Source organism: Rhinopithecus roxellana, chromosome 13, assembly GCF_007565055.1.
Source record: "Rhinopithecus roxellana isolate Shanxi Qingling chromosome 13, ASM756505v1, whole genome shotgun sequence".
In the NCBI taxonomy this organism is placed as follows: domain Eukaryota; kingdom Metazoa; phylum Chordata; class Mammalia; order Primates; family Cercopithecidae; genus Rhinopithecus; species Rhinopithecus roxellana.
Window position 1 is genome coordinate 43554932 of NC_044561.1, and position 14295 is coordinate 43569226.

Sequence of the window (14295 nt, forward strand, 5' to 3'; positions counted from 1 at the left end):
GCCCAGATCCTTAAGGCAGTAAGAGGTGGGATAGGATTTTCTGGTGCCAAAACCTCTGCTTTCTTCTGATCCACAGTGTCCCATAAGGAAGCAAAGAATGATTCCCCACCTTCCACACAGGCACAGCCTCCAAACGACCTTGACCTTGGATTTGAAGTCTATCCGCTTATACTGATGTTTTTCTTCTTGACAGAAAATTAATGCCTTTAATCAGGATATCACTGCTCTCATACAAGGGGAGGAAACTGTAGGGGAAGAAGACAGCCGACTGTTTACCAGACTCCGACATGAGTTCCACAAATGGGGTATAATAATTGAAAACAATTTGCAAGAAGGTGAGTGTCTTAGTCCCTTCTTTGAGCTGCTACAACCAAATACCTGAGACTGGGTCATTTATAAACAGTAGAAACTTACTGCTCATTGTTCTGGAGGCGAGAAATCCATTCTTAAGGAATCAGGAAATTTGGTGTCTGGTGAGAGCCTGTTCCCTGCTTCAAAGATGGCACCTTTTAGCTGTGTCCTCTCATGGGATAAGGGACGAACAAGCTTCCTCAGACCTCTTTTTTTACAGAGATACCAGAGGCATACCTCAGAGAGATTGTGGGTTCAATTCCAGACAAAACGAATATTGCAATAATGCAAGTCACATAAACTTCTTGGTTTCTGGTGCATAAACAGTTCGTTTATGCCATACTGTAGTCTACTAAGTGTGTAATAACATTAGGCCTAAAAAATATGTACGGACCTTAGTTTAAAACACCTTATTGCTAAAAAAATTGGTGATACAGAAACAAAAAGTAGCATGTGCTACTGGAAAAAATGGTGCTGATTTGCTTGACATGGGGTTGCCACCGGCCTTCAATTGCAAAAAATACAGTATCTGAAGTGCCTGGAATCCCATTCGTGAGGGCAGAGTGCTCATAACCCAATCCTTCCTAAAGATCTCCTCTGTTACCATCACACTGAGGATTGAGTTTCAACATAGGAATTTTTAGGGGACACCAACATGTAGACCATAGCAATGAGTCAATAGCGTGGTGAGCCTGATACGTTGGCTTAAGACGGAGGAGAGTGGGGCAGTTGGGGAGGATGGTCAGGATAAGGAGCTGGTGACAACTAAAGCCACATTTGTTCTCTTCTATATCACTGAACCCAAATGACCATCCGCTGATGAATCGATAAACTAACTGGCATGTGTCTGTGTGTAGCAGTTGGCTCTGGCTGCCAGAACAAAGTCCCACAGACTTGGTGGGGGCTTAAACAGTAGAAATTTATTTTCTTACAATTCCGAAGGCTGGAAGTCCAAGATCAAAGTGTTGGTGGAGTTGGTTCCTTCTAAGGCCTCTCTCCTTGCCTTGCACATGGCGTCTTCTCGCTAGGTCCTCATGGGGTTGCCCCTCTGTGTGTGTCTGTGTCCTCATCTTCTCCTACAAGGACACTAGGCAGATGGGATGAGGGCCCACCCTAGTGACCTGATTTCAGTTTAATTACCTCTTTGCCTGTCTCCAAACACAGTAAGAGTCTGAGTTCCTGAGGGTTAGGACTTCAGCATAGGAATTTGAAGAGGTCACAACTCAAACTCAGCCCATAACACCAAGCCCTGGAATATTTCCAGCCGCAGACAGGCACAGAGCACTGGTCCACAGCACCCCATGGATGAACCTTGAAAACATCATGCTGAGTGAAAGAAGCCAGCCACAAAGGCCACATATCATATTCTTTGATTCCATTGATAGAAAATGGCTAGAGTGGGCAAACCCAGACAGGCGTAAAGCAGAATAGTGGCTGCCAGGGGCTGGGGAGGGAAAAGTGGGAAGTGGTCATTGATGGGTGATGGGTGTGGGGTTTGGGAGTTATGTTTGGGGATGGTTGCACAACTTGGCGAATATACTAAAATTCACTCACACATACACTTTTTTTTTTCTTTTTCTTTTTCTTTTTCTTTGGAGACAGGGTCTCGCTGTGTCGCCCAGGCTGGGGTGCAGTGGCTCAGTCTCGGCTCACTGCACCCTCTGCCTCCCGGGTTCAAGTGATTCTCCTGCTTCAGCCTCTGCCTCCCTAGTAGCTGGGATTACAGGCACCTGCCACCACACCTGGCTAATTTTTGTATTTTTAGTAGAGATGGGGTTTTAGTGTTGGCCAGTCTATTCTTGACCTCCTGACCACAGGTGATCCACCAGCCTCAGCCTCCCAAAGTGCCGGGATTATGGGCATGAACCACCGCGCCTGGCCTGAACCATATACTTTCAATAGAGTGAATTTTATACTATATAAATGATATCTCAGTAAGAAAAATCCTGACTGAAAAAGGGTACTGGATTACCATTCAAAAAGGAACTCAAACCCTCTGAACTTCTGATGGGGCTAACTCTCTCTAGTGTGGACTGTTGGGAGTACAAACAATTCCAAAAGTTTAAAGAAAAATGCAGCATCTTACACAGTGAACAGTGCTACTGTATCACATTCATACAAGTTGATGTACCTGGTTTACTCTGTTATCCCATTTGACTTGTAAACACTTTCTACACATGAATATATGATATATTGTTAATTCCAGAAAGTGTTCATGCTCACTTCTAATGGGCATGCAGTTGAGGGCAAGGAATGTGTTATGGTACAATTTCTTGGGTAAAACTAAAATTAGGTTCACAACAGTCCATACTTAAGTACGTTTTTAAGAAGGGGTCTTGGCCAGGCACAGTGGCTCACGCCTGTAATCCCAGCACTTTGGGAGGCTGACACAGGTGGATCATGAGGTTAGGAGATCGAGACCATCCTGGCTAACATGGTGAAACCCTGTCTCTACTAAAAATACAAAAAAATTAGCTGGGCATGGTGGTCGGCACCTGTAGTCCCAGCTACTCGGGAGGCTAAGGCAGGAGAATGACATGAACCCGGGAGGTGGAGCTTGCAGTGAGCCGAGTTTGCACCACTGCACTCCAGCCTGGGTGACAGAGCAAGACTCCGTCTCAAAGAAAAGGGGGTCTTACTCGAAGTTTCTGCATGTGCAGGTTCCTGACATTGTACCTGGCTCTGCACTCCCCTTCCTGAGATGACTAAGGAAAATTATCTTGAGATCTGGCTTTTTTTGTGTGTGTGCGATCCCTGAATATTTTTAGTTTACCAGTTAGATTTGATTTGATATCACTTTTTCTTGCCATTTATATTTTCAGAAAATCTAGAATGGTATTATGTTTAGAAAAATGTGCAAGATTATTTTTGTAAGATAATTTGGTGTTATTTTTTTCCTGCTATAGGCCATAAAATTACGAGTAGAAAAATGCAGAAATTTGAAAATCAGTATCGTGGTAGAGAGCTGCCAGGCTTTGTGAATTACAGGACATTTGAGACAATCATAAAACAGCAAATCAAGGCGCTGGAAGAGCCAGCTGTGAATATGCTACACACCGTGACAGGTGAGTGCTCAGTTTCACTTCTGGGCATTGATTTCTAAAGAAGGGAAAGGTTCGAACCAAAGCCAGCACCAGACTTCAGCACTTTCCTCCTGGGGCACATCCCACACCACCAAGCAAACCTCTGATTCTGCAGGTGTCAGGTTGGTGTTCAACAATTCAATTCAATTCTGACACTGCCCTGAGTCTGTATGGTTCCCATAGCTTAAGGGCTCAGTGCCCACAAGACTGGCCCCAACTGCAGACGCCAGTCACAAGTCCCAGACCTCTCATTCTTCTGATGGACTGTTTATAAATCAAGATTCTTGTCACCCGTTCCTCAGGTCAGCCAAGAGCTCTCGAACATACTTCACTAACATTTACTGGTCTATTAGAAAGGATTTGATAAGGGGCACAAATGAAGCTGTTGGAGAGGCACATAGTAGGGGCGTGAATACAAAAGCTTCTGTCCCCATGGGGTTGGGGGCACCACCCTCATGGCACAGGGACCTGGTCATCAACCAGGGAGCTCTTAGAACCTCACCACTGAGAAGGGTTCATGGAGGCTTCATTGCGAAGGCCTGATGGATGATTGACTCAATCTCCAGGCTCTCCCTCCTCTGTGGAGCTGGAAGTTCTAAGTTTCTAGTCAAGGCTTGGTCTTTCTAGTGCCCGGCCCCAATCCTGAAGCTATGTAGGGCCCCACCGGGCATCATCTCTTAAAAACACGAGATACTCTTAACAAGCCAGACATTCTAAGAGATGTAGGTTCTTCTGTGTTAGGAATTGGTGACAAAGACAAAATATTTCTATTTTTCCTATCACACCACACCTCCACCCTGTTCACTGCTATGCTGGCTTCACACTCAAAATTCACACTCAATCGGCTGTTTATTTGAAGTCTCCAAGGAGTAAAGCCAGTAGTTAAATAACTGCACATGTAGACGTGTTTGGAGCATTTTAGAGTGCTGTAGGAATCTAGGTGTGTCACAGATAGATAGGAAACTATATCCCACTGTGGATCCACTCCCTTCTTGAAATGCTTTGCTTTCTTGGTTTTCCACACGTTATTGAATCTCTTTTCTTCATCCTCTCCTTGACTGACAGCATCCTTACTCACACTTCAGCTGTCTCATCTTAGGAGTAATTAATAATCACTCATGGATCCATGAACTAAGGAGCTGGAGATAGCCTCAGAACAGCTCACTCAGAGGTGTATTTCCAGTAAAATTGACCTTTTAGCCTTAATCATCATATACCAAAACTTGCAATCATGTTGTTTTGGTCCATTGTAGACTCTTAACTCACTCCAGAGGAAAGTCTGTAATACTTAGAGCCTTATAGTCATAAAAATCAATATAGATATACCTACTTCTTTTTCAGAAATATATGACATGGAGATCAATAAGAAGTTTTCAGTCATAAAGATACTATATGCTGTATTACAATAAAATTCTGTGAGGAAGTAGAATAGAAATGAGTTTCAAAAATAAAAGATAAATAATATAAACTTTTAAATCTAAAAGCTTGTCGTATTTTTTTAAATGAATAAATTATATCAATGGAATTTGAATGTCTACATTGAGTGATTTGACTTATATTAAGAGTTGTATCATAAAATATTAATATTTATAATTTAACAGAAATTATATGATTTGCAACTGTTTAGGATAAAAAGCTTAAATATCAAATAAATGCATGCCAGGGGTCATCTGCTTTTAAGATTCTTCCAGCAAGTTATTAAGCAAAAAGAGCCCGCCTTCCTTTTTCATGGTAAAGAGAAGAAGGGAGGGGGGAGAGGGGAAACTTGACTTCATATCATTTGATCCTCATATTTTTTTTGCATCTTAGAAGAAAACAAATGATCCTACCAATATTGAACTGTTTTTCTCTCTTTGATTAGATATGGTCCGGCTTGCTTTCACAGATGTTTCAATGAAAAATTTTGAAGAACTTTTTAACCTCCACAGAACCGCCAAGGTAAAACCAACCGTATGTTATTTTTAAAAAAAAAACTAAGCTTGACACTAGAAAACAGATTTCTTGGATGAGGATTCTTTCAGTTTTATTGTGTACATTTAGAGCAGCAAATAACATCACTCACTAGTGCTTCTTCTGGTGTTACCGGTGATGTCTGGTTGAAAGCAATAAAGGAGAGAGTGCTTAAACACATAGAACAAGAGATCCACAGTTAGTGGAGAAGATGATCACATCTAAAGGCAATGGCTCCAAATCCAGAAACTCATTGAGGAAGCTACGTATAAAAATAGAATCTTTCTGGCCCGAGTGGGCACGATGAGTCTGTAATCCCAGCATTTTGGGAGGCTGAGGCCAGTAGATGACTTAAAGCCAGGAGATTGAGACCAGCCTGGCCAACATGGCAAAAACCCATCTCTACTAAAAATACAAAAAAGGAGCTGGACATGGTGGTACATGCCTGTGGTCCCAGCTACTTGGGAGGCTGACACTTTAGAATCGATTGTAGTGAGCCAAGATTGCACCACTGCACTCCAGCCTAGATGACGGAGCAAGGCTCTGTCTCAAAACTTCCCAGAGTGAAGAAAGAGCCTACAGGAAATGAGCCTGGGGGACAGACTGGGCCAAGAGACCAGACTTAGCCACTCTTAGAAATGGGCATCCCTGGCACAGATGAGGAGCCCGGCCCCATCATTCACCAGCTGGAAGCCTTGGGATGTGCCACTTCCAGTCTGTGCCCCGACTCCTCATTCATAAAATGACACTAATAAGGCCTTCCTCAGAAGGTGGAGATGGATATGGAGGAAGATGTTTAGGATGCACCTGCCACCATGCACTGTGCCTCTCATCAAGGCCTGGAGGGTCCATGTGTGAATTTTCTCCTCCTCAGGTTTTGACAACCAGTTTCTCTAAACCCCAGGAACATACAACAGAATTTGTCTGACTTAAACTTGGCTCCCCTGCTCATCCCTGTGGATTATCTGATATGACAATCCTCACCATCAGATATAAAAGCTGCTAAAAGAGAAAGGAAAGAAGCCGAGTTATAGAACCTGAAAGCAAAGCCCATGCAGGTCCCCAGGCCCCGGGATGGGGGTCTGGCCCATCTGTGGTTCAAGCCTCCTGGGAAGCTCTGACCCTCAGCCAGGGCTAGAAACCCACCTCAGATACACCCGGGCATGGCCCAGAGGGCTGTTCCCAGGAAACGTGCTGTTTCACTCACGTCGGGTAACCTGGTATTTATGGACTTCTTACCTACTTTCCTGTGACTCGGGAAACCGAGTTGTGTGTGTGTGTATGTGTTTTTTTTTTTTTTTTAACTGTAGTCCTAAAATCGAAGACATTAGAACAGAACAAGAGAGAGAAAGTGAGAAGCTGATCCGCCTCCACTTCCAGATGGAGCAGATTGTCTACTGCCAGGACCAGGTATACAGGAGTGCATTGCAGAAGGTCAGAGAGAAGGAGTTGGAAGAAGAAAAGAAGAAGAAATCCTGGGATATGGGGACTTTCCAGCCCTCCCCGACAGACTCTTCCATGGAGGAGATCTTTCAGCACCTGATGGCCTATCACCAGGTACGGCTTCGCATGGTTCAGGATGGCAGCTTCCCGTACATCTTCGTGTGGTTCAGGATGGGAGCTTCCCTTACGTCTTCACGTGGTTCAGGATGGCAACTTCCGTTCTTTCCTTTTCTTCTAAACGCCTGTCTCTTTAGTCTTGCTCTCTCTGTAGGTGACATTGGTTAGCTCCGTCATTCACCTCCTTGTTAGCCTCCTGCATTAGTTCATTTTCATGCTGCTGATAAAGACATACCCAAGACTGGGCAATTTACAAAAGAGAGAGGTTTAATGGACTTACAGTTTCACGTGGCTGGGGAGGCCTTCTACCATCACGGCAGAAAGCGAAAGGCACTTCTTACCTGGCAGTGGTGGCAAGAGAGAGAATGAGAGCCAAGTGAAAGGGGTTTCCCCTTATCAAACCATCAGATCTCGTGAGACTCACTCCCACGAGAACAGCATGGGAGAAACTGCCCCCATGATTCAATTATCTCCCACTGGGTCCTTCCCACAACATGTGGGAATTATGGGAGTACAATTCAAGATGAGATTTGGGTGGGGCCACAGCCAAATCATATCGCCTCCATAGAAGCAGCTCAACCTCAGACAGAGAGGTGGTGGCTTAGAGCCACTGACATCTGGTTTTGATGGCTGTCTAGCTCTGGCCAAGTTACTTAACCTCTCTGAGCCCCAGCTTTCTTTGTAAAATGGTGTCTCCTCATAGATTCTAGTGGCTATTCCAGGAGACAAGTATGGATGATGTTAATTGCTTACTAATGGAAAAACCAAACTCTGTTAAAATATTTGAAAGAGGTTTATTCTGAGCCAAATATGAGGGACCATGGCTCTGGGAATAGTCTCGGGAGGGCCTGAGGCTGTCAGGATGCGGTTTGATTTTATACATTTTAGGGAGGCAGGAATTGTAGGTAAAATCATAAATATGTGGGGGAGATGTACTTGTCCTCCCTAAAGAGGCAGGACACCTTGAAGGAGGGGGAGGTTACCAGTCATAGGTGGGCTCAGAGATTTTCCAGTTGGCAATTGCTTGAAAGAGTTAAACTTTGTCTACAGACCTGACATCAGTAGAAGGAAATACCTGAGTTAAGGGCAGTGTTGGAGGCCAAAGGTATGTAGATGAAGACTCTGGGTAGCAGCCTTCAGAGAGAATAAATGGTAAATGTTTCTTTTCAGGCCTTAGAGGCAACAGGTTCTCAGTTAATCTCCTAGATTCAGGGAAGGCCTAGAAGGGGAGAGGTCTGGCTGCATTAATGGAGATTCTTTACGGTACAAATTCCCCCCCAACAAAACATGGCAGGGCCATTTCGATCTGTTGGTCCTGTAACAGCCGTTTCAAAATATGTCCAAAAAATGTATTTTTAGGTAAAATATTTGTATTTCCTTTAGGGTCTGCTATCTGTCTTGTGATGCTATACGAGAGTCGGGGTGGAAAGTAAGCCACATTATACCGAGTTGATGAAAACCCATGCAAGGAGATTTTATGGTTTGTTGGGCACGTGTGACTTAACCCCTGCCTCGCATGACTTTATAATCTGGTGTCTTACTGCCACAGAGTCTTGTTTGCCAGTCTTATCTCAATTTCAACCTAAACTCCAAAAGGGGCCTGGCTTCTCTGCCTGTTAGGGCCAGGAATGCAGATCTTCAGGTTTCTCTGGGGTCCACTTGGCCAAGAAGGGGGTCTGTTGAGTGGAAGGCATAGGATTTTATTTTTGGTTAACAGGTTCCTTAGTGCAGCATTGGAATGCAGTGGTAGCAGACTAAATGGAACCTATCTCATAGACACACGCTTTGGGTGATACTGCACGATTCAGATAACCTGAAGTACCATCTAATGCATCCTGGGGAAGGAGGCAGTGAACACAGGCACAACTCAGGTAGAGCCCTTGGGATGTATAAACACCTGAGGAGGTAAAGCAAATTGTAATCTCTCGGTTTATCAGATGTCCCATTGCCTCACTATTTGGATGTTTTAAAGCAGTGCCTCTCAAACTTCACCCAGCACAGGGGCCTCCGGGGGATCTTGTGGAAATGCAGATGCTAATTGCAGATCAGGATGAGGCTGAGACTCTGCATTTTTTTTTTTTTTTGAAACTGAGTCTGTCGCCCTAGGTTGGAGTGCAGTGGCACAATCTCAGCTCACTGCAACCTCTACCTCCTGGGTTCAAGCAATTCACCTGCCTCAGCCTCCCAAATAGCTGGAATTAAAGGCACCTGCCACCATGCCTGGCTGTTTTTTGTATTTTTAGTAGAGATGGGGTTTCACCATGTTGGCCAGGCTGGTCTTGAACTCCTGACCTCAAGTGATCTGCCTGCCTCGGCCTCCTAAAGTGCTGGGATTAGAGGCATGAGCCACCGTGCTTGGCCTCTGCATTTCTAACGGGCTCTCAGGGGTCCCCATACTACTGGATGGAGACTGCACTTTGAGCAGCAAGGCTCTAAACCAAGGGTCAAACTCCGTTCCTCCAGACACTGGGAGCTGCACACACGTGAGTGAAGCCAGTTAAGGGGTAGACAGGCATGCACGTCGGCTTCTCCTGCAACCAAGCTCACACCTGTCTGCTGCTTACACTGCCTTCTAGAATGAATAGTTACCTTGAGAGTAGGTGAGGCATATACGTGCACAGAATCCAAACAATAGGATGAGTGACAATGGCAAAGAAGTGTCTGAGCCAAGCAGCTCCCCAGACAGAAGCAGCCCTTCTCCAGGTTCATCTCTGTCCTCCGAGGGCGACGCATGCATTCAGAAGCTCCCATGCATATACATTTTGTAATGGTTTTTACACAAAGATGAGCAGACGAGTAGACGTGCTGCTCTGCACCCTGCCTCTTTTGCTGTACCTGGGAGATTGTTCTGCCTCAGTTCTGATGGGGCTGCCTTGTTCTTTTCAATGGCTGCTGAGTATCCCACTGTATGGTTGTGGTGTATTGAGCCAGCTCTTTAAGCGAACAGTTTGTTTGCATCTGTTGCTAATGCAGGCGTGTTGCTGTGAATAGGTTTGTTTGTATATCATGTGTGTGGAAGCATCAATTCTCAGAAATGAGATTCCTGTTATGTTAGGATTGTGCAGGGAAATAAAACCACGGATATATGTATGTAAAGAAATGTATTTTGGCCAGTCATGGTGGCTCACGCCTGTAATCCCAGCACTTTGGGAGGCTGATGTGGGTGGATCTCTTGAGGCCAGGAGTTTGAGACTAGCCTGGCCAACATAGTGAAACCCGGTCTCTACTAAAACTGCAAAAAAAGCAGCTGGACATGGTGGCCCATACCTGTAGTCCCAGCTACTTGGAAAGCTGAGACACGAGAATTGCTTGAACCTGGGAGGCAGAGGTTGCAGTGAGCCAGGATCACGCCACTGCACTCCAGCCTGGGTGACAGAGCGAGACTCAATCTCAAAAACAAAAAAAAAAGAAAAATATATATTTCAAGGAATTGGCTTCTACCATTTTGGGGCCTGGCAAGTCCAAAATCCCAGGGCATGCCAGCAGGGAGGGCAGACCAGAAATTGCAGCAGGAGCTAAGGCTGAGTCTACAGGCAGAATTTCTTCTTTTTAGGGAAACCTCATTTTTCTTAAGACCCTCAACTGATTGGATGAGGCCCATCCACATCATCGAGAATGGCCTCCTTCACTTACAGGGGGTTACACGTTACCCACGTCTACAGAATACCTCCGCAGCAGTACCTAGATTCGTGTTTGATGGAATCACTGAGGACTTGAGCCTAGCCAAGTTGACACATGAAACAGACCATCACAGCTGGGGAAAGGATGGCTTGTTTTAGACTGATCAAGATTACCCAGAGAAGGCCTGCTTCCATCCACACTGGCCAGTTTAGTCTGCACTAAAGTTGCTGGGGTTTTTTTGTTTTGTTTTTGTTTTTTTGGTGACAGAGTCTCACTCTGTCGCCCAGGCTGGAGTGCAGTGGCTCAGTCTTGGCTCACTGCAACCTCTGCCTCCTGAGATCAAGTGATTCTCCTGCCTCAGCCTCCAGAGTAGCTGGGACTACAGGTGCGTGCCACCACACTCGGCTAATTTTTGTTTCTTTTTTAGTAGAGACAGGGTTTCACCATATTGGCCAGGCTGGTCTTGAACTCCTGACCTTGTGATCCATCCACCTCGGCCTACCAAAGTGCTGGGGTTTCAGGCATGAGCCACTGTGCCCGGCCCAGACAGCCTAATAGATGAAAATGATGTCTCATTATAATTTTAATTGGCACCCTCTTATGACGATGAGGTGGTGCATCTGTGTGTTGAGAGTTATTTCTATTTCTTGCTCAGCAAACAGTTCATCCAGGAGGAGTGTCTCGGCATGGCGAGATAGTAGACATCTGCGATTTCTGATGCAGACGCTCTGCATTTTGTCATTTGCTTTGTCATTTTTGTCTACGGTGGTTTCAGACTATGCTCAAGTTTTCTAGAACAGAAAATTTGAGCGGGATTTGGGCTTCAGTGGTTTTTGTCATACTTTAAAAGGACTTTGTCTCCCTGAGATGATAAATGAGGTAGACAATATTTTCTTTAATTTCTTATTTTAACTGTTACATGATATCTTTGGTCCATTTGGAGTGCTTTGATGTCAAGAATGAGGCAGGATCCAGATGGCAGCAGAGGTCCCAGTCCCGTCCTGGGAGGGTCGTCTAGTTCCCTCTGGTCCGCTCCGGCACTCGCTTCCTCTCTGCGTTGGGTCCTGTCTGCACCCTGTCTTCAGCCCTGTTTTCCTTCTTTTCATCCGTCAGTGTCACCCAGGTCACACTGGTACATCCCTATCCCATGTTTCACCGTCTAGTGCAGCCAGCACCCCCACATCACCCTCACTTTTTCTTTCGTTAAATTGTGCAGAAATATTCATCATGTCTATTTTATCATCTTAACCATTTTGGGGTACATAGTTCAGTGGCATTAAGTACATTCATATCGTGCCAGCATCACCAGCAGCCACCTCCAGGACCCTATCACCTTCCCACACTGAAACTCGGTCCTCATTAAACACATTCTCCATTCTCTGTCCCCGAGTCCCTGACAGCTACCATCCTACTGTCTGTAGGACTGGCTTATTTCATGTAGCATGATGTCCTCATCCAGGTGGTAGCAAGTGTCAGAGGTTCACGCCTATTTATTTATTATGAGACAGAGTCTCGCTCTGTCCCCCAGGCTAGAGTGCAATGGCATGATCTCAGTTCACTGCAGCCTCCCCCTGCCTGGGTTCAAACAATTCTGCCTCAGCCTCCGGAGTAGCTGAGATTGCAGGTTTGTGCCACTACGCCTGGCTAATTTTTGTATTTTTAGTAGAGACAGGGTTTCACCATATTGGCCAGGCTGTTCTGGAATTCCTGACTTCAAGTGATCTGCCCACCTAGGCCTTCCAAAGTGTGTTAGAGACAGGGTCTCGCTGTTATTGCCCAGGCTCGAGTGCAGTGGCGGGATCCTAGGTCGCTGCTACCTCAGTCTCCCAGGCTCAAGCCATCCTCCCACCTCCACCGCTCAAGTAGCTGGGACCACAGGCATGCACCACCACACCCAGGTGATTTTTTAATTTTTCGTAGAGACGGGGTGTCCCTGTGTTGCTCAGGTTGGTCTTGAACTCCTGGGCTCGAGCAGTCCTCACCTCGGCCTCCCGAAGTGCTGGGATTACAGGTTCACTTCTTTTTAATAAAGGCAGAATACTGTTCCGTTGATAGACACACCACATTATTTTTACCCATTTCTTGTATCGTGGATACTTGACTTGTTTCACCTTTTGGCTGTTGTAAATAGTGCTACTAAGAACATGGGTGTCCAGTTATCTGGGTTCCCACTTGTTTTTATGTAGAGATGTTTTGCCTCTTTGTGTTTGTTCAGTTTCAATATGAATTTCAGAATTAGTGTATCCAGTTTCTCATGAATGAGGAGAACTGCTGCTGTATGTACTGGGATTGCATTCACTGCATAGCCCTCTGTGGGGAGCGCTGACGTTGTGCTGGCATCATGTCTTTTTCCAAGAACATCTTGAGTCTTTCCGGTTTTTTATTGATTTTGTTTTGTTTTGTTTGAGAGAGTCTCGCTCTGTCGCCCAGGCTGGAGTGCAGTGGCTCGATCTCAGCTCACTGCAACTCCCATCTCCCAGGTTCCAGTGATTCTCCAGCCTCAGCCTCCCAAGTAGCTGGGACTACATGTGTACACCACCATTCCCTGCTTAAGTGTTGTTGTTTTATTGTAGAAACAGTGTTTCACCGTGTTGGCAAGGCTGATCTCTGTCTCCCAGGCTGGAGGGCAGTGGCGCAATCTCAGCTCACTGCAAGCTCCGCCTCACCGGTGCACGCCATTCTCCTGCCTCAGCCTCCTGAGTAGCTGGGACTACAGGCGCCCGCCACCATGCCCAGCTAATGTTTTTGTATTTTTAGTAGAGATGGGGTTTCACTGTGTTAGCCAGGATGGTCTCGATCTCCTGACCTTGTGATCCACCTGCCTCAGCCTCCCAAGTCTTTGTTTTTAAGGCCTCCTTTTGCCGGGGCCTCAGGAATATTTTAAAGTTTTCTTTGTATGAGGTGCACATCTCTGAGGTTTATGCCTGCATGTTCTCATTGTTGTGTACTGTAAAGCGGCTTTTCTCCCTCTATGTCTCCTGTTTGTTGGTGTTAGATGCGATTGTGATATATGAGCTTTAGATGTATCAATGCCACACCTCACACCCGTCCTGACTCTGTTTGTAGCAGTTTTACAGCTGATTCTCATCAGTTCTTCTGGTGAGTACTCACACCGTCTGCCCCGTCTGGGGCTCCAGCATTGCCCTGAATGCCTCAGCCTGGTCCTGTCTCCTTTCCCCCATTTCCAGGTGGTGACCGCCCCGCCTCTTGGTCACTCTGGTCACAGAACATGGATCGGGAGTTCCGCCTCAGTCTCACCAATATGAAGTGCTTATTACATGCCTGGCATCTTTCTAAACTTGCATCTTTCTAAAATTTCATCTTTTAACTCCTTTAATATTTGTAACCACCCCATGAGACAGTGCCTCACATTAGCCCTGTATTATAGAGAAGATACCAGAACCTTGCTGAGGGACCAGTACACTGCAGCTTCCTGAGATCCACCCATCCTGGGAAAGAAAAAAGTTTTGCTAATAGGTGGGACTTTGGGGAGGGAGAAAGGAAGTGGTAGAAACTGTCTATATGCAGGTAGCTCAGACAGCTCCATTCCGTGGCTTTTGAAAGCCCAATTTTTTTTCTGAGTCACTTGAGTGTTGATTAAAAAGAAGCAGTAGCCTTCAAATCTCTTTGGCAGGCTTGTAAATAATTTGGAAATGCAGTTTTTCTTTTTTTTTAATTTTTTTTGAGATGGAGTCTTGCTCTGTCGCCCAGACTGGAGTGCAGTGGTGCA

At 45.6% G+C, this 14295-nt stretch overlaps 1 protein-coding gene across 1 annotated transcript in view; it reads left to right on the top strand.

The window, feature by feature from the left end:
* MX1 (MX dynamin like GTPase 1) overlaps positions 1 to 14295 on the top strand; it is a 35515-nt gene that overhangs the window by 20070 nt on the left and 1150 nt on the right. The window contains exons 12-16 of the mRNA XM_030914603.1: positions 194 to 335; positions 3258 to 3416; positions 5296 to 5372; positions 6652 to 6653; positions 6695 to 6941. Of these exons, the coding sequence (XP_030770463.1) occupies positions 194 to 335; positions 3258 to 3416; positions 5296 to 5372; positions 6652 to 6653; positions 6695 to 6941 (627 nt within the window). The remainder of the gene's footprint in view (positions 1 to 193; positions 336 to 3257; positions 3417 to 5295; positions 5373 to 6651; positions 6654 to 6694; positions 6942 to 14295) is intronic.